This window comes from Leptodactylus fuscus, chromosome 1 (genome assembly GCF_031893055.1).
Source record: "Leptodactylus fuscus isolate aLepFus1 chromosome 1, aLepFus1.hap2, whole genome shotgun sequence".
Classification (NCBI taxonomy): domain Eukaryota; kingdom Metazoa; phylum Chordata; class Amphibia; order Anura; family Leptodactylidae; genus Leptodactylus; species Leptodactylus fuscus.
The window spans coordinates 251,872,844-251,893,104 of NC_134265.1; the positions used below are offsets into that span (position 1 = coordinate 251,872,844).

At 40.4% G+C, this 20,261-nt stretch overlaps 1 protein-coding gene across 1 annotated transcript; it reads left to right on the forward strand.

Moving 5' to 3' along the window:
* The first annotated feature begins 5,764 nt into the window (after positions 1 to 5,764).
* Positions 5,765 to 17,766, forward strand: LOC142195434 (alcohol dehydrogenase 1-like). Its single transcript, XM_075265236.1, has 9 exons — positions 5,765 to 5,813; positions 6,464 to 6,565; positions 9,337 to 9,478; positions 10,027 to 10,111; positions 11,154 to 11,373; positions 12,654 to 12,914; positions 14,507 to 14,642; positions 16,037 to 16,175; positions 17,715 to 17,766. Exons 1-9 carry the CDS (start codon positions 5,796 to 5,798, stop codon positions 17,737 to 17,739), a joined length of 1,128 nt encoding a protein of 375 aa, XP_075121337.1. The 5' UTR covers positions 5,765 to 5,795; the 3' UTR covers positions 17,740 to 17,766.
* Positions 17,767 to 20,261: the final 2,495 nt, after the last annotated feature.

The following is a 20,261-nucleotide window of genomic DNA, read 5'->3' on the forward strand; positions in this document are numbered from 1 at the left end:
CTTGGTCCTGTAACTAAATCCTGGCTCTCTACAGAGCTGTGCACAGGCCGGCTAACACATACTAACTGCTAGCTACAACTATATACTAAGACTGTTACACCTATGGCTGCATTCACACGGAGTAAACGCTGGCGTTTTTTGTGTGTTTTTTGCACATAGCGCCGCGTTTACGCCGCGTAGCGTCGCGTTAACGCCGCGTATACGCCGCGTTAACGCCGCGCTATTTAGCGGTGGCGTTGCCCGGCGTTAACGCGGCGTATACGCGGCGTTAACGCGGCGCTACGCGGCGTAAACGCGGCGCTATGTGCAAAAAACACACAAAAAACGCCAGCGTTTACTCCGTGTGAATGCAGCCTAAATCTGTGGGTGGGAAGGGCTGAGTCACAGATCCTTCCCCCCTCACCTATACCAAGGAGAGCAGACTCCCTGTCTACTATGGACAATGCACCATCCAACATCTTCTTGGAGAAACTGATCAGATTATCTCCACCCATTGTCCTCACTGGTTAGAGGTATTTGCATACAATGTGCTAACACACTAGACCCTAATCAGCCAACTACACATTGATGTATATAACAGGTTAGAGAATACATTCCACATGAAATATATATTACACATTGTCTATAGTATAGACTCTAACCATCCCGTGACAAAAAGGTACTTTTTATCATTCTGTTCCAAAATATCACTATGTCAAGTAGTATTACTTATCCATCCTTTCCACTAAAGGTATAATGTAAGCAGTGAAATGAGAAGTTAACATTCCTTCACATCAAAAACACATTGCTTGAAATTAAATTACATGTCAGATTTGTCAAATAGCTTATACTGTTTGTGGAACCAAAAATCACATGCACAATATTAGCAATTTGTGAAGACAATACAGAGTATCTATTAAATAACTTGCACCTACCTTGTGTATAGACCTCACGGTTAGTTCTGAGACAAGAAATATTCTAACAGTGCAAGTGGAAACCACTTGTATAGAAAACACTGAGCATTGAATCTGATACTGCTGTTATATTCCACTTTCCAAATTAAACTTATGTTACAGTAAACCGCCCTATTGTTCTCCTCTGTTTGCCAATCATTTACTCCTCTCATCTTACTGCACCAGTCCTTTTTACAATGCAGTCTTTTTTATTCCATTAAAGGGAGTCTATCACCAGAATCCATCATATCAACCCAGCCCTGTTGATGGATAGGTCAAGATCCTGAAAACCATTGAAATTCTGTACCTTTTCATAATTCAGAGTATATGGTGTAATAGCTAAAGCCAAAATAGATCTTTAAAATAACTACAGTATGTAAGAGCAGAATCAGTAAGGAGAGTGGCACTATTACTATGTATGAACAGGACAGAGGCACTGTAAGGACAGTTTAAGAGAACACTAGTACTGTGTTAGGGCACTAAGGATGTTCTTTTGGGGTACTAAGGGGCCATTCACATGGGGGAAAACAAAAAGGAATTGAGGCAGGCTTCAGACACTTTCTGCAGCAAAATTGCACTTGATGCATATTTTTTCAGTATCCTGCTTCGATCTCTACCTCCGATTGAAAACAATAAGGCCTGGTTCACATCTGCCTTTTAAATCCGTTCGGGGGAGTCCGCATGGGGACCCCCCCCCCCCCCCGAACGAACTACTGAACGCGGTGTTCAGTGAAAGCACACGGACCCATAGACTAGAATGGGGTCCGTGTGCTTTCCGTACGACCTCCACACAGAACATGCGGACAGAAAAGTAACTCACGATCTACTTTCCTGTCTGCATAACTCGTGTGAAGACAGTTCGGAAAGCACACGAACCCCATTATAGTCTATGGGGTCCGTGTGCTTTCACTGCACACTGCTTGACAGTGCGTTCAATAGCCTGTTCGGGAGGCAGTTTTTGAGCAAAGGTCAAGAGGATTTAGCAGAAGGGAAAAGTATAAGAACTTCCTTTATATTTTCCACTCCTTTTGTAGTTACTCCTGTATTTGGCTCAGAAATGCAGCAAAATCTGCAACAAAAAACCTGCTTTACCACAATGTGGGCCCTTAGGCCGGCCTTACACAAATGTAAGTTAAGTACGCAAATGGTCCGCAATTGTGGGTTCTCAATTGCGGACCATTTGCGGACACATTGTATTCAGTGTGGCCTTTTACACCACTGGTTATTTTATCCGTGGTGTGTTAGCACGGACTGTCCCATATAACTCTTTGGGCGCGTGTGGGTGGACACGGACATCTGCGGAATGACTTTTTGGAGTGAAATCTAGTGTTGCTGATCAGCAAATTGCAGACCGCAAAAACCACTATGGTTGTGTAAGAGCTGCCTTAGTTAGTACTAGTACTGTGTGTAATACAATAAACAATGACAGAATTGTGCATTTTGCAATTGTGATTTCACCACTTGCATTCTCCAGTTCGCCATTCATTACATAAAAACTTAAACTGCAAACACAAAATACATCTTATTGCGCAAAAGACAAGCCCTCATATGACTATGTCAAAGGAGAAATAAAAAAAAAGTTCTTACTCATGGAGGATGGGGATGTAAAAAATGGGAAATCACTTTGTCCTCAATGGGTTAAAAATGTTGTACATGTGCAGAGGAAACGTTCTGGTGCCAATGACAAATGTAGATAAAAGCCCTCAATCACCCAAATAAGGTCAAATGAGTGTCACAGTAGCTAATGCTCGCTGGTAAGTCTGGAGTAGCTTTACAGTGTATAATCTAAGTTTATACCATTGCTTAGATAGCTTCTTTGAGATGGTATTTTACAGCACAATTTTGGTGCACTTTTTGGCACATTTTGCACATTTAAGCCACACTCCTTTTCCTGAGATGCCAAGCACACATGTAAATTTGCTTAAGCCTAGTTGCAGACGAAAATGAACAGTATGGCTTCAGTGTGTCATCCGTATTGGACATAGTGAATCAAAAATAAAAAACCCTCTCCCATAGGCTTGTATGGATGAGTCCGTGCCACAAAGACTGAAAAGACTAGGACTAGCTCCGTATTTTGTGGCGCAGACTCACAGTCCACACACTGATCTGTGGAATACACGGTAGTATGCATGGGTGCATAGAAATGAATGGGTCAGTGTGCTATCCGGGAAAAGCACGGCTATAACACTGATCTCACCCACGGTTGTCTGCAAGAGGGTTTAGGTTGAGGCATCAAGTTGCGGAATATTGGCAGAGTTTTGCTCATGTTAGGGTCCATTCACATGGAGGAAAATGGCTCTGTATTTGGCGCTGAATTTTCTGTGCTAAAAAAAAGCCTCCCATTGACTTCAGTGGGTTCCTTTTTCTGCTAGTGGGTGGAAATGTACAGGAATTTCGGATGCATTTTTTTTGAGGAAATACATTTTACTCTAGGTTCACATCTGCACTTTTCTTCGGTCCACATGGGGACCAGAAAAATGGATACCCAATCTGCTTGCAAAGCGGTTTCCCATGGAAACCCACACACTATAATGGGGTGCACTGGGTTTCCAGCGGGTTCCTGCCCAAAAAGTATAGAGAGACAAATCTTGCTTCAGCAACTTTTCTCTCCGTATTTTCTCAAGCGGATTCGGAAACGGAATCCTGGAGCGTAGAATGAGCGCTGGTGTGAATCTAGCCTTACTTAACAGCAAATATAATCATGTCTCAGAATTTGGTGGGGACGGAATCACAATGTCAGCCTTACTGGTGTGTGTCCCAGTGCACTGTCATAATGGGGGGTTTATCCCTGGCATGACTACTATTGAAAGTCATATGTGACAGCTGTCCATGTCGTCACAACATCCAAAGCAAAGGCAGGATTAAAGCAATAACCCTGAGATTTCCATATTTGAACCCGACTGCTATCATATTCCAAGCAGAACTTATATTAATATAATACAAACATAGAAGCAAACTGGTGAAGCTCCACCACTAGACCTAATTCACATGCCCCAAACACCGGAGCAGGCGGATCATTGACACAACAACATGCAGACAAATTCGTGGGCAGAAGCTAGTTATCTATATTTTAAAAAATCCTCCAAATCTTGCAGCTCTGACATTGTCCACTAGGCCATATAATACACTGAGACTTCTTGTTTTCTGTAGATTTCTTTATAGCAGCCCTCCCACTTATCAGCACACTAATAATCCCAGCTATCATTATGTATATGTAGATAAGACATGGAATCCACCAGTCACAATACAGGATTTCACAGCTTATCTTCTCCCCTCTCTACTCAATGACCTCTGCCCAGATCAAAGACTATGCCTAGAGAACTATCCCATACAAGTGAAAAGGGTCTTCTACAGACCATTGTGTCCATGGACTATGGTCCTTGTATAGGAAAGAGGGAGAGTGTTTTAGGCTTAGTGGCAAAAGTTGGAATTGCAAGACTTTTAGATATTTAAGATTTTTTTAAATGGTGGTATTAATTTGTAAAATTAAAAATAATATCACCAAAAAAATCTTTAAAAATATGTGTAATATAAAGATGTAATTTAACCCTTAAGTGCTATCATGGTGTCTATCATACACCACTACCATAGACATATCATTATGATAGAAACCAGGATAATACTTAAGGGTTAAACAGTAAGTCATTTCCAGGCAACATATTCCCTTTAATAAGTAAAAAGCATGATGTTACTAATGTGAGGCACATGGCGTACATAAAAATATAAAACAGTTATAGGTATCAGAATATGATGAGTTTAAGAAGAAATATTTTTTGCAAAGTTTTGGATTTTTGTTATGGGTTTAAAATGTACATAAAAAACTATAAAAATTTGGTATCCCCGGAATTGTACCAAAACATAGAATGCAGGTACTGTAACTCAATTTTGGCTGCAGATTTCACGCTATAAAATCAAAGCTCACAAGAAAGTTGCACTTTTGCTCCAATTGTCACCGCATTCTGGATTTTTTTCCCCAGCTTTCAAGTACATTGTACAGAATAATACATGTTACTATTATGAAGAACAATTTGTCTTGCAAACACTAAGATCTAATATGGCTCTGTGAACAGAAAAATAAAAAAGTTATTGGGTTTGGAAGGCGGGGAGTCAAAAACGAAAATCAAAATATGGGGACCCCCTGAACATAATACCAAACGTACTGGCAAGCGGTGTGCAGTGAAAGCACATGGACCCCATAGACTATAATGGGGTCCGTGTGCTCTCCAGGTAGTGTTCGTAAAGAAAATGAGGACAGAAAAGTACTTCATGATCTAATTTCATGTCCGCATGATTTGTGCGTGCAACACATGGATCCTGTTAGTCTGTGGGGTCCATGCGCTTTCAATGCACACCGCATCCATTTGTGACATAAAATAAACCTCTATTCTATATAGTACAAAGTAGGTAGGGGCCCCATTATAGATTTTGCTTTTGGACTCAGGAGCTTCATCTTATGTCTTTGCTAAAATTAGTGGTAATGTTGGTGTGTTAACTTAGCTGTAAAAGCTTAGAGGGAATGTTGCTTGAAAGTTCACTGAGAACCTGCTCAGTCTAGACATCAACAAAGGCCAATTTTAAAATCTCCCTCCACTCCCCTGTTATGTGGCATATTATTATTGCCTTGCGGGATCATCTTCATATATACAATAACGTTTTGTTCACCTTTGTAAGTAATATGTGAGAAGATAATATAAATTTGACCAAAGGTTTCTTCATTCCTGTAGTACGGATATGTTCCCGTACAATAATTAACTTTACAAGCACTTATACAGACTTATATAAGGCAGAACACATTGGCACAAGTGCTGAATGTTCTGATCGATTAAGGTTTTTCTTTATCTCACTGACATTGCAGAAGCAGAAATGGAAACAGCAGGCAAGGTAAGTGCACTTACCATTACTGTAGACTACAATGTACCCTAAAGCCACACAGTTTCTAACCACTGTAAGGCTTAGGCTAAGGCCCCACGTTGTTGCAGATTTTGCAGCGGTTTTTGAGCCAAAGCCAGGAATGGATTGAGAATAAGATAGAAGTATATAGAATTTCTATACATTTCTCATTCCTTTGGTAGCCATTTTTTGGCTTTGGCACAAAAAAAACGCTACAAAATCTGCAATAAAAAAGCTGCATTTTTGCAACGTGGGGTCGTAGCCTAAAGTGGAATTAAAGAAGGTAATATTCATGGAACCCAAGCTGCAATATCTGGTGGCAGGTTCAGAGAACATTTTATTCCCTATGTTGCACTACAGTTCTGTATGTAGTATCTACCATAGTTTGGCCTGCTCCTTCTCCTCCCCAACACATCATTTTTCTTAGGCAGACAACGTAAGTGACTGAACAACTGACATAATTGTAGAAGAGTTATAATAACACCATTGGAGCACACCTAGAAAAGTTAAAACAACATCCCATCTACATAGTGTGAATGGCACTTTAAACTTCCATTCACTGCTTTGCATGACATTTTGTAAAATAAAAATGCAGAGTTGGAATATACAGTATTGTCTTATTGTGTAACTTGTTGTTCTAGGTAATTACATGCAAGGCAGCTGTGACATGGGAAGCAAATCAACCCTTTTCTATTGAAGAAGTCGAAGTTGCTCCACCTAAAGGCCAAGAGATAAGAATCAAGGTATTTCTTTTTCTTCATATTTCTAAGAACAGAAGCTTTGAACCTTCACCATTCTGGGCTGAGGCGCATTAGATGAAAAATAACACTAAGGCCTCCTTCACATGACCATACCTTTGATCCACAATTGCGTATCATAATTGTTGGTCAAAGTACAGACACATGAATTTCTATGGGCCTTAGTGTTCTACAGACAGCTGTAGTTTTTGCGGCTTTATGTGCAAATTGTAGTGAAAAACTGCAAAATGTGGAGCAGGTCCTATTCCTGTCCAAATTTGTGGCTCAGTCCATTCAAATCAATATATGGCTCAGTGAAAAGCATGGAGATACCAACCTGATTGTCATCTCTGCCATTTTTACTGACGTGTACCCTCACTGCATATGGCGCTGTATATCCTGAAAGAAAAGCCCTGGAATCTGTGGTGGGATCGAGTGGGGGGCTTTTTTTATTTTCCACTGTGACTGCTTCCTGATTTCATTGCCTCAAAAGCAGCAGAAAATTCCTCAAGACCAGGACTACTGTGCAAACTCTTGCAGTGCTACTGATTGATTTTAGCTATCGAGTGACTGCTGGAGCCACGAGATTGAAAATTACAACTTGTAACACAACATACAACTCAGTGTATTCATTTGGAGTTCAGGTGAAACTCAACAGTTAAAATCAATTTGTAGCCCTGCAAAAATTCAGTGTAGAATAAAGCTCTAATTCAAAGTTTGAGAGGTCAGAGTTTTTTTTTCTTTTTAAATGTACAGTCATGGCCAAAAGTTTTGAGAATGACACAAATATTATATTTTCACATGATCTGCTGCCCTCTGGTTTTTATGTGTGTTTGTCAGATGTTTTTATCATATACAGAAATATAATTGCAATCGTATTATGAGTAATATGTCCCCTACCTTTATAATTCTGCTCCACACCACCGTTCCATTGATAGTACGTTTTTTCACCATATGCAAATGAGTCTCCAGCCCCACAGGGACCACTGCACGTAGAAAATAAGCCCCACAGTGGCCTCTGCAAACAGTATTAAGCCCCACAGTAGCCCCTGCATGCAGTATTAAGCCCCAAAGTGGTCCCTGCATGCAGTATTAAGCCCCACAATGGCCCCTGGAGGCAGTATTAAGCCCCACAGTGGCCCCTGCATGCAGTATTATGCCCCACAGTGACCCCTGCTTGCAGTATTAAACCCCAAAGTGGTCCCTGGATGCAGTATTAAGCCCCACAGTGGCCCCTGCATGCAGTATTAAGCCCCAAAGTGGTCCCTGGATGCAGTATTAAGCCCCACAGTGGCCCGTGGAGGCAGTATTAAGCCCCACAGTGGCCCCTGCATGAAGTATTATACCTCACAGTGGCCCCTGCATTAAGTATTATGCCCCACAGTGGCCCCTGCATGCAGTATTATGCCCCACAGTGGCCCCTGCATGCAGTATTATGCCCCCCCAGTGGCCCCTGCATGCAGTATTATGCCCCACACTGGCCCCTGCATGCAGTATTATGCCCCTCATTGGCCCCTGCATGCAGTATTATGCCCCACAGTGGCCCGTTATGCAGTATTATGCCCCACAGTGGCCCCTTCACATAGTATTATGCCCTATAGTGGACCACCCATGAACAAATATTATACTCTGGGGTCTTTTCAGACCCCAGAGTATAATGATTGGAGGCCCAGGGGAGGATGCAAGCATAAAAACCAATGTTACTTACCTCTCCCAGGCTCCGGCACACTTCTCGCTGCATTTGGCCTTCCTCAATGTTGGTACAGACATCACGTGAGCCAGGCTGGCATCGCGACATATAATGACGCCGGTCTGACCCACATATTGTTTGTGACAAATTTGGCTCGAAGATTGCCGAAGCGCAGGAGAGGTAAGTAACAATGTTTTTTATATTCTCTCACCTCTCCTGGCCCTCTGATCATTATACTCTGGAGTATAAAAAGACCCTGGAATATAATGATAGCAATGTGTGTTGGGATTCGCAGGCCCGCGGCCTCATTTACCGATTCCCGCTCATGATCATAGCCGCCTCTGTTTCCCAGGCAGCCGTATTCACGAGTGAATATCACTATGTAAATAGGGCTCGTTATCTGCTGGGGTTACTCCAGCAGGTAACAGTCTATTAAAACAAAAACAAAAAAACATCAGGGATCCACTGCTACCACTGCTACAACGGTATTTACGCCACTGATTATCTATCTATCTATCTATCTATCTATCTATCTATCTATCTATCTATCTATCTACAGATAAGTGAGGTGGCTGATGTAAAAATTCTCTCCAACAGAAAACTGGAAGTGCCAGTACATTAATTGCCTTAGTTGCCAAAGTCAGAACTGTAGGATTAAAAAAATGTTTTAAAAATATATCTAACATAAAACTCCATATAAAACATAGGTTGTTTTCTGGTGACACCTTCCTTTTAATCTATTTACTTCACCTTGCTGTGTTCGTTATGTCGCTAAATTATTTCTCACAAAGACCAGTAGGTTTCTACCAATAAACTCACTTTCATTGCTAAATCCCATCTCACAGCTAACCAAAAGTAATCATAAGTATAGTAGTATAGTGGTACCACTAATATAATTCACATCATGTTCTATGGGTAGTGAGCTGCGTTGCTACAAACATGTCATTCACACCATAAGGCATTTTCTCACATGCCTATTAGACCATTAAAATATTTATGATTATTAAAAAAGATACAACAATGAGTGTGATCGAGGACTGGCAAGATCTTGAACAATTTTGATTTCATGCGCTTATTTTTTTTCCAGATTACAAATACTGGAATATGCCGTTCAGATGAACATGCACTCACCGGCAACATTAAGGAAGTTACATTTCCAGTCATTTTAGGCCATGAAGGTGTTGGAATTGTGGAAAGTGTAGGAGAAGATGTTAAGGATTTCAAAACAGGTACAGTAGGGGATGTGGCGTGAGTCATAAAGACCAAAGTAATGTACGCCAGTCTTTATGTTCCCTGCACCAGAGGATGATGCTCCTAATTTTCACCTAGGTGAAAATCCATTTCAGCATGTTATTGGTGCAGATTTTTTTTTAACTTTAATTTACCCTACCACACTTGTGTCTTGCCTTCTTACTTTCTGAAACGTGACAAGGTCTATGGCAAGGTTGGCCACTTCTATTTTGGTATTAGTAAATGTGCCTATATCTAATTTATATAAGGAATATGTGTTTAAATTAAAGGACGGGAAAAATTAGAAAAAAATATAAGGGTGTTATCAAGTTTTCAATAACTCTGAGCAAGACATACTGTATGTTACTGAGGGACCTACTAAGTTGAAACAATGGCAGTATAGGATACCGTTGTAAAATTCAGATCAATACACTCAAATTTCTCTCAAAATTTTCAGCTATGGATAGGGAGGAATCCATGCTTATGTAGACAGGTGAATTTCTCAGTAGTGCTCAGGATCCATTTAAATGAATACTTTATTCTGCAGGTGATAAAGTTATCCCACTTTTTACTGGTCAGTGTGACCAATGTCCCTTATGCAAGAACCCAAGAAGCAATTTCTGTTTTTCAAGGTAGGTGATTACATATATTCATTTTAAATACATCATGGGCGGGGGGGCATTGCTTACTCGCTAATGGTGCAGGCCGCATAGTCTGTGTGCTCCATACCAGGATTTAGCTAAAAGTGGCTTGAATTCTTGTGACTACTCTTTTTCTCTGGGATTGTATCTGCTATGACCAGAGGGAGATCAAAAAAAGCTTTTCCCTAGCTAATCTCACCCCATGGATTGTCTCAGGCCTCTTCATTCTACCATACTGCATCTACTGTATTTCTCCTACCTTGTCGCTAGTCTCCTTAAGGTCCATTCACATGGAGGAAAATGGTGAGGAATTTGGTGTGGAATTTCAGCACTGAAAAAAAAGCCTCCCATTGATTTCAGTGGGTTCCTTTTTTCTGGTAGCAGAACTGAAATTCAATTATTACATTGAAAACAATAGGTGAAAAAAGCCTCCCATTGATTTCAATGGGTAGCGCGTGTATGCCGGCACCCATTCAAGTCAATGGGATCTGTTTTTTACGCCGCTCACTCTGAACGAGTTTTACGTTCAGAATGAGTGAGCGTAAACTCTGTGTGAAGGCTCCCTTATTTTCAGACACCCTAGGGACCTTGAACCTTAAAGGGGTCTGATCGCTCACACTATACACATTGTCTTCTATTACACGCTGCCTCATGCTGGAAAAACATTGTTTATCACAAAATTGGCTCTTGGAGGATTTTTCAATATCATTCTTTATCCATGGAAGTGTTCTTAGGAAAAATTGTGATCCCACTGTTTTATGAAATGCTTATAATTCAATATCAGCATCAAACTTTGTCAAAATCAAAATTTGGGTCAGTCTCAAAACTTTTGGCTATGATTGTATAGCAATCTCTATTATTACTTTTTTCTATTATTACATTAGTGGGAACCACACTGTCCCTGAATTGCAGATCTGCGGGGGATCTTGGAGTCAGACTCTTGCAGATCTTCATCTATTCTAAGTATAGGCTAACAATATTAGAAAAAGTAATATATACAAATTATAATTTTTACAATTCTCTCTCCTGCTAGTATGAACTTATCTTCCGGTTTGATGTCTGATGGAACAACAAGATTTACTTGCAAGGGGAAGCAAATCCATCACTTTATGAACACCAGTACATTTACTGAATACACTGTTGTAAATCAAATTAACTGTGTAAAAATTGCTGATGAGACACCTCTGGGTAGTGTCTGCCTCATAGGATGTAGCTTCACTACAGGATATGGATCTGTTGTAAAGACTGCGGAGGTACAAACAGTGCTATTGAAATAGGAAAGTGATCAGAATGTATGCTTTGTATATGCTTGGTTTGGCATATATGTATAGTAGACACTTGATGTTTGTATTTATTTCCATGGGGAGAGTGAAATATATCGTAATTCAGCCATACATTTTTGGCAGTGACTCATCTTCCCTGGTAACAAAGGATCAGGTATGTTGAGGCTCACTATCTCTAATATTTAATTTCCTTAATATCTACCTTAAAGAGGACCTTTCAACACCTCCACTAAGGGTCAGTGCACAAAGAGTTTTTTGGTGAGGATCACCAAAATCAGCCGTCCTGTACTGGCTTAGCGTCACCGTCACCGAGCGGTGGATTGGGGCGGCCCTGTGGACGCAGCGCTGCTCCAGCGGTCGCCCCTCACGCTCCGGCAGAGAGCAGGTCCTCTCCCTGCCTGCTCTCTGCCTGCTAACGACGCTCGCTCCGCCCCACCCCCTCCGCTCGGCCCGCCCCCTCCGTTCAGCCCCGCCCCCTCCTCCGGGGGGGAAGGGGGGCTTTCTGACGTCCGCCTCAGGCGGCAGAAACCCTAGGTTCACCCTTAGCTCTGACCCTAACTCCAATACTTTCCAGCCTTCATTAGATACTGCTCCACTAATTGTGGCACAGTTGGAATGTTTTCATTAGGCCGCACTGAGCAATCATTACTGTTAGCTTCAGTACAGTTATGCTCTCTATTGTCAAGTGGGCAGTCCCTGTGTTTATGCTGGAGTGTAGGACTGCCCACCTGACAGTAGAGAGCATAATTGTACTGAAGCTAACAGTAATGATTGCTCAGTGCGGCCTAATGAAAACATTCCAACTGTGCCACAATTAGTGCCACAAGTAATTTCTTTGGTACAGTGGAGGATAGAAAAAAATCCTATGTGTGCTAGAAGTGGTGCCTATTGAGGGATGCAATGAGTTGGTGTTGGTTAAATGCCCCCTTTAAAGGTCAGCTGGAGGGTCCCATGGATATTACATCATGAGTCACTCCTGTTAATATCATAGTGGTTTAGCTACTTTTATAAAATGTGTATAGCCAGTAGATTCACACACAGCACATGGATTTATTGCAAACGTTTGTTAACTAAAAATCAGTTCCAAACATCTAAGTGTTTTTTTCTACAGTACATGTATTTCTGTAACTCCATTCAGAGGGATAGGGCAGTCACAGAAATTTGTGTAGCAAATCTATGTGTTAATATACTCAAAATGTGTTTTCTGAGCTCTAGCTCTTCACAATGATCTTTATGTTAATAATATGCAGGTAAAACCAGGATCCACATGTGCAGTGTTTGGATTAGGTGGAGTTGGACTTGCAGTTGTCATTGCCTGTAAGATAGCAGGAGCTTCTCGTATCATTGGAATAGATGTCAAAAAAGATAAATTTGAAAAAGCTAAAGAGCTTGGTGCAACTGAATGCATTGCCCCACAAGACAGTGACAAACCCATTGCACAGCTGCTGCTTGAACAAACTGGTGGTGGTGTAGACTATGCCTTTGAATGCATTGGAAATATTGAAACTATGGTAAGTACAAATGCTGCTGCAGTTCTATCTATAGCTAGAAGACATTTGTCATATGCCTTTTTCCTGGTTTGATCTGCCTAAAAATTATTGAAAATATTGACTATTCACCTTCAATAGCGGTTGGTCGAGCATCCATATGTTCTGAATAAACAAAGAGTATGCTACTGTCAGACACCTCCTCCAAAACACTTAAATTGGGCATGTAAATTTCAACAATTTTGATTGTTTTGTTCCCTGACAGAATCAGGACAACCTCATTCACATCAGAATGCTGATTGGCTCTGCTAAAACTACCGGGGTAGCGGCTTCCACAGGGCCCTGCGTTTTTTTTTCTTAAAAGCCCGTGTAATGGGCCCTATTTACTTACCAATCCTAGCAGGGGCCGGGATCGGTAAGTGACACCCTGGGCCCCACAAACACTATTATTATTCTCGGGGGTCTTTTCAAACCCCCGAGTATTATGATCGGAGGCCCAGGACAGGCAAGAGAACATAAAAAACACTGTTACTTACCTCTCCTGGCAGGCTTCGTGCCTAGTTGTGTGATGTCCATGACATCACATGACCAGGACCTGCATCCCATGTCATGTGATGTCTCGCACGTCATTGGAGATGGCCGACACCACCAAGGAGAGCAGCGGAGCCGAAGATAGATAAGTGACTGATTTTTATGTTGGGCCGGTCTCCGATTATTATACTCTGGGGCCTGATAAGACCCCAGAGTATAATAATTGTTCATGGCTGTTCACAATGGGGTAAATTATTGTGTATAGGGGCCACTATGGGGTGTAATATTAAGTACAGGGGCCACTATGGGGCGTAATATTGTGTGCAGGAGCCACTATGGGGCGTAATAGTATGTGCAGGGGCTACTATGGGGCATAATAGAGCGCGCAGGAATGTGGGGGGGTCAAGGGTCAGTCAGGGTCTTTGGCGTCGGTCAGGGGGAAGCCTCCATGTCAATAGTTTGCCACGGGGCCCCGCCATTCCTAGTTACGCCACTGGTCCAGGATATTTTTTTTATTATTATTTTAGGCTGGAGAAGGTGAAAACATCCCCCCCCCCAAAAAAAAAATAAATAAAAAAAAAATACCCACATACAGCACTTTTCCCCGATGCTCTGTTGTCCCTGCGTGGTCCATCCTACTGAACCGCTGTTTTCTTCCACTGGAAATCCCTGTCACATATAACCTCTGAAGCCAATCAGCGACCTAAGGAAAGCTACACTGGACGTCACAGCCATCTTGGGCTTCTGGCGAAAGAAGACAGCCGAGCGGCAGGACTGGACTGCGCTGAGAGGCACCAGAGCACCCGGGGACAGGTGAGTATGTTTTTTTTTGTTTTCACCTTCCCCGGCCTAATTTAAAAAATGCTTTTTATCCTGGACAACCTCTTTAAGGGTCTGTTCACTCTAGAATAAAGGTTATGTTTACAATGGAGTCATAGCTACCAAACCAGATTAATTTTGAATGTATACTGAGGTCTATCCGGTTTCTATTGATGTCCCAGTATTTTTTTGGTAATGTTTTTATGATTATAATTTCAAATATCCCTTTCAGTTTTACATTTCATCACTATGCTTGTGCCCTACAGACTTCTGCCATAGCTTCAAGTAACTTTGCATGTGGGACAACAGTATTTATTGGAATTTCGGGATTATCAAAAACTATTACGTTTGATCCAATGACTCTGATTACTGGGCGCACACTTAAAGGTTCAATATTTGGAGGTATAGTAATGTGTATTTGCAAAAAATTTTTCCACACTACTGTTCTAAAATATATAAATGATACTAAGAAACTGTTTGTAAGTCTCTTAACGTCATAGTCAGCAAACAAATATACAGGTATAAAGTTAAAAAATATATCCCTTACAATAGTGATTTTCTATATATTTAGTCAAGGATGACAGGGCATTTATAAGAACAGAAACACCCTTGGGACATACGGGACACCCTCTCCTCCAAGCCCAGGACCCACAGCATTACCCCACCCCTGCCTCTGCTGGCTTCTTGCAACTACGACCCCGCTCCACAGCCCCACCTTCCTTACATTCGGACTATATTTGGACTAGAAGACTCTTTTTTGGGGAAAAAATGCATCCTACAGTCCAAAAAATAGTTAATAGAGTTTTAAATGAGAGTTTGTATCCACTGCTTACCATAAATATTTCCATAGCCCTACATGTCACTTTCACTTTGACATATCCTCAGTTGTATTTTCCTAAGGCAAAAGCCCCGCTCTTCGAAACACAGTTAAAAAATGCTGCAGAAAAAAACCTTTTTTTCCCACAGTGTTTTTCATTGCATTTTTCCTTGCATTTTTTTTCTTCCCCTATTTAGGCCCGGTTCAGACAGGGTTTTTTGGGCCGGATTCCGCGTCACAATCCGGCTCAAAAAACCATCTCCCGTTGAAATCAATGGGAACCGGTCATTTTCTTTTTCCGCGAGTGGTTTGTTCCCGCTCATGGAAAAAAGAAGCAACATGCCCTTTCTTCAGATGGATTCCGACGTCTGCCTCACGACACTCCCTCCCAACTAGACCCATTCATTTGGGCTTAATCTGGAACAGAATGCTGCGACTCGATGTCAGTGCATTGTATGCACTGCACTGGCATGCAGTCACGGCTAGACGTTTTTTGGACCAGATTCTGAGGCGGCCACCGCCTCAAAATCTGGTGCAAAAGACTCCCGTTTCAACCCAGCATGAGACTATAGAGAAAAACTCAAGCATTTTTGAAAAGACAGCCTTTCCACAGAATTTTTTCCCCCCAATGTGTGGATGGTATTAGTCAGAATCTCATTTACTTTTCTGGTACTGTAAAATACAGCATTTTTATCTGCTGCGTTTCCGCAACTGGAAAAACACTGTTTCCTCTAGGAACTGGATAGACAGGTTCCTATAAACCCTATTAGCATTCAGCACTATTTGTAAGATGATTTAATGTGTGGTTGGTACCGGACTTGTTTGACCTGAAACTAATATTGGTACCGAACGACCAGAAACAAAACAATTCTTCAGAGGTTTACCCATCTCTAGTCCTCTCTATTATATAGCAGTGCTGCACAATGACTTCACATATATTCTGTGATTCCTCCATTAAAAAGCGTCATTTCTGCTCTAGGTGTGAAAAGTAAAGACTATGTTCCAAAGTTGGTTTCCGATTACAATGCAAAAAAGTTTGATTTGGACAAACTAGTGTCACATGAGCTACCACTGGAGAAGATCAATGAAGGTTTTGGTCTCATGCGAGCTGGAGAAAGGTATGTATAGTATCTGAATTGAGACTTGTCCATTTTAATTTTAAGGGGTTTTCCAACTAAAGACATTTATCGCTTATGTACAGAATAACAGATAAATGTCTGATCGCTGGGGGTCTGACCACTAAAATCACCAGCCACCAGGAGAATGGAGGTCCACCAGAACCCCAAAGTCTATGGAAGTGAATAAAACACTGGTTTAGCATGCACACCAGTGATCTATTCACATAGGGCAGTAATTCTCAACCTGAAGTACATGTACCCCAGGGTGTACACTGTTCTATCTCAGGAGGTATATACCATGGCTGAGAATCACTGCTCACTGTTCTCCTAATAGGTCAGTTGAACCCTACTGATCAGACGTGACAATTGTCATAGCATGACTAATTTGTATGCAAGGCTAGATTACAGGAGTTGACCGGGATTACCAAAAAAATCTTCTTTTTGTTTGCAGAAACAGTGCCTCCTCTATCTCAGTTTAGACTTGCATTCACTGGAATGGGATTGAGTTGCAATATCAGTACAAGCACTGTGTCTGGAAAAACAATGTTTTTTTTATAATTTTGGACAACTCCTTATTTATGAATGCTGAGAGCAGAGAATTTATCTCTTCATTCTGCTATGTTTTCTGAATGTTCAGTATAGTATAATTCCCTTTAATCTAAGACATTACTCTACAGACTGTCCTAATCTATTCTGTTCTTATACTTTTGCTGGTTGTTATTGTCAGTAATACATGAATTGGGTATATGTTTAATATTTACAATGCTTTCCTTGTACCAAGTATACAGAGAGAAAATAACTGACTTGTACTTCTTTGGAATAATCTTTAAGGCTAGGTTCACATCAGTGTCTTAGTAGGATTCTGCAGAAAATTGGTGGATAGAAATTTTTTTTGCTCCACTGGTTCCAGTATAAAGACAACAGAAGCCTGACAGCACCTAGTGGACCCTATTCTAGTCTATGGGGTCCGCAGATAACCGCTGTTTTAGTGGACGGGCTCTCTGTTGTTCAGGTCCTCCAGCAAACCTGAATGATGGAGAGCCTGGTGAAAGTGTGAACCTAACATCACAATTTAGGCCAGTTTACACAACTGGATTCGATGCACTGCAGAGTATGTTTTCACTATTCAAATTATTTGGGTGATTGGTTGAGTGTGTACATACCAAAGCTCATAGGTGTAACATGTGGTGGGTAATCTATCAAGAACCCACAGACAGGATAAGCTTTTTTAAAAAAACATAATTTTTATTTCACTGTGTTCTGATGTGCTGTATGTCTCTGTATGGCCACCCAGTTGTGTTCTGAATGGCAGCTTGTCAATTATTTTGCTGTCATGTTACAAATTGTATAATATCGAAAGGTCTTATGACTTCTTTTGAACACCATGTAACAGATAATACCTTCTAAAAATTACCAGAATTTTTGATGATTCACTATGTAATGTATTGCTATAATCAGTGTGGCATCATTTATAATACATGATGTATATAAGTACGTAAGCTGAATTTTAAGATGTTTTCTCTCTTTTTCTCCTTGCAGCATTAGGACAATACTGACACTTTGATTCTGCAACTGATGACCCCACATCTACGGTGCCTTAGGACTAGTCTTGTACTCCAAGACTTATTCCTATAATTGAGGAGTTCATACATTCATATTTAATATAATTCCAGAATTGATCATCTGCGGCTGAAATACTGTAAATCATATGTGGATTTAGCTATGAATCGGTGGTGTGGTTGCTACATATAAAAGATGAGATATAAATAAAAGTTGTTCCGCTTCATTATTGTTTTTGTCTTTTTCTATATACTGTATATCGTTATAGGTGCAGTACTGTAGCATCTTTACAACTATAATTTCACTTCACCACATAGTAGCGGAAAATATATAGGAAATCAATTAGTTTATCTGTATGGAAAGATGTATTCAGTAATGCATGTCATGGTCCAAAGATGGGTGTTACACTTTTTTCTAACACTTCGCCTGCCAGAATGTGGTGATTTTTAGGACTCCCGATTGATGCAGCCAAGAAAGATCTGTACAGCAGACAGAAACTTTCTTCTGCTATGAATTTTATTTATCATGCATTCCAACATATACCAAAGTTACATTTACAATTAAATAAATATATATTGACTCATATACAGTATGTGTGTATGTATATCATCATAGGTATACACATATATATGTGTGTAAAGATTTTTCTAATACTTACCTTTAACTTTCCTCTATTCATATTTTGTATCCAATATCCTGGTCCGTACATGTCCTTCACTCACATAACAATACATTACATGTTGCGCATGCGCATGTAACGTAAGGCGCATGCGCACGAAGTTATGATGTGCTCGAGATTTCAGTATCTCACACTCATACGTGGTAACACGCATGCGCACAATTCTTGATGAATTCTTGATGAATCTGATATCACAACACGCATGCGCGATGGACACAATGCGCATGCGTGACATTTTTCATAGATTATGGGCTCAATCTTTCTAGGCATGCGTGACAGATGTAATGCGCATGCGCAACATTTGTCACAGACTAACTGCACAAAGAGTATCTCTTTATCTTTATGATGCACATGATGTTATATCTATATGTCACAGGAATTGTAGGTCATACGTTCTTTAGGTACCGGTTGAATGTATACAACTACTAGCATATTTGGTCTATTAGAATAAGTTCCTGGCAATCATCAAATGGGTACTTCATTGGTAACATGGTATCTCATATATTTTTGTTAATACAATAATAAAATAAAAAATTCAAAACATATATATATATATATATATATATATATATATATATATATATAAAGAAATAGAAAATAGAAAATAAAATGAAAATAAAAAATAAATAATAAAAAATAAAAATCAATTCTCATTTTGAATAATTAACAAGAACAACTTGTTCATTAGTTATCATATTTCATATTAACGAGTGATAACAACATTCGAATATATTATGCACAATTTACTATTGGAAAAATCAACACAGATTGAAATCAATTTTGTTTTATTCTATTTTTGTTTTACACAGCAGCAATATGTCCATAGTCTTTTTTCATCAGCCGACATCAACAAATTATGAAAAAATAATAATTTAATATATACTGAATACTGCTCTGTATGTTTATGTATGTATTCATCCTTTCACAGCGGTTGAACCATGTACCCATTACGACTTGTTTGCTTTTTCTATATTTTTTTTGATACAATTGGACTTTACTCACCTTCATTCCAGTTCACTGACCATCAATTAGTGTCTTCTGCATTGTCTCTTCACGGGCTTTTTGAGCCTGGTGGAGTTTAATTAAATTGATTAACGGATGTTCTGTCACAATGCAGATGGGAGGATATCCGGAATTTGATTTTAAACAGTATATATACACATATGCGTTTGCTTGCCTTGAAACCATGACTAAGAGGTAAAACCTCGAAACGCGTCGTTTTTTTTGGTTTGTTCCACCATCCCATCTGCATTCTTCAATGTCCTGTATATATGCTGATTCTTAAAGGGAGCATGTCTCCGAAATAAAAGTTTATTTTTTATACAAAGAAGCATCAGAGTGCTGGATATCCATTCATTGCCATTATAATTTCACTTCACCACATAGTAGCGGAAAATATATAGGAATCAATTAGTTTATCTGTATGGAAAGATGTATTCAGTAATGCATGTCATGGTCTAAAGATGGGTGTTACACTTTTTTCTAACACTTCGCCTGCCAGAATGTGGTGATTTTTAGGACTCCCGATTGATGCAGCCAAGAAAGATCTGTACAGCAGACAGAAACTTTCAGCTCATGATAACGTCTGTTAAAATAGCCTATGCACATGAGCTTCACCAAGCACTAGGGGACACTTCACCAATGAGGTGTGCCAAGCAGTTATCTAGGCATTGTCCACGCGATCACCCAGCTAGAAATGTAGAGGAACTTAAAGAGGACCTTTCAACCTCCTGGGGCACATGTGGTGTAATACGCCGCTAGAAAGCCAACAGTGTGCTGAATTCAGCGCACTATCGGCTTTCCCGTTCTGTGCCCCAGATGAAGAGCTATCGGTGCCGGTATCGTAG

Coding starts and splice junctions, on each gene's coding strand:
- LOC142195434 (XM_075265236.1), top strand. Junction 6,566..9,336: donor GCCAAGAGATAAGAATCAAG/GTATTTCTTTTT, acceptor TTTTTTTTCCAG/ATTACAAATACTGGAATATG. Junction 14,643..16,036: donor TAAAGGTTCAATATTTGGAG/GTATAGTAATGT, acceptor TTTCTGCTCTAG/GTGTGAAAAGTAAAGACTAT.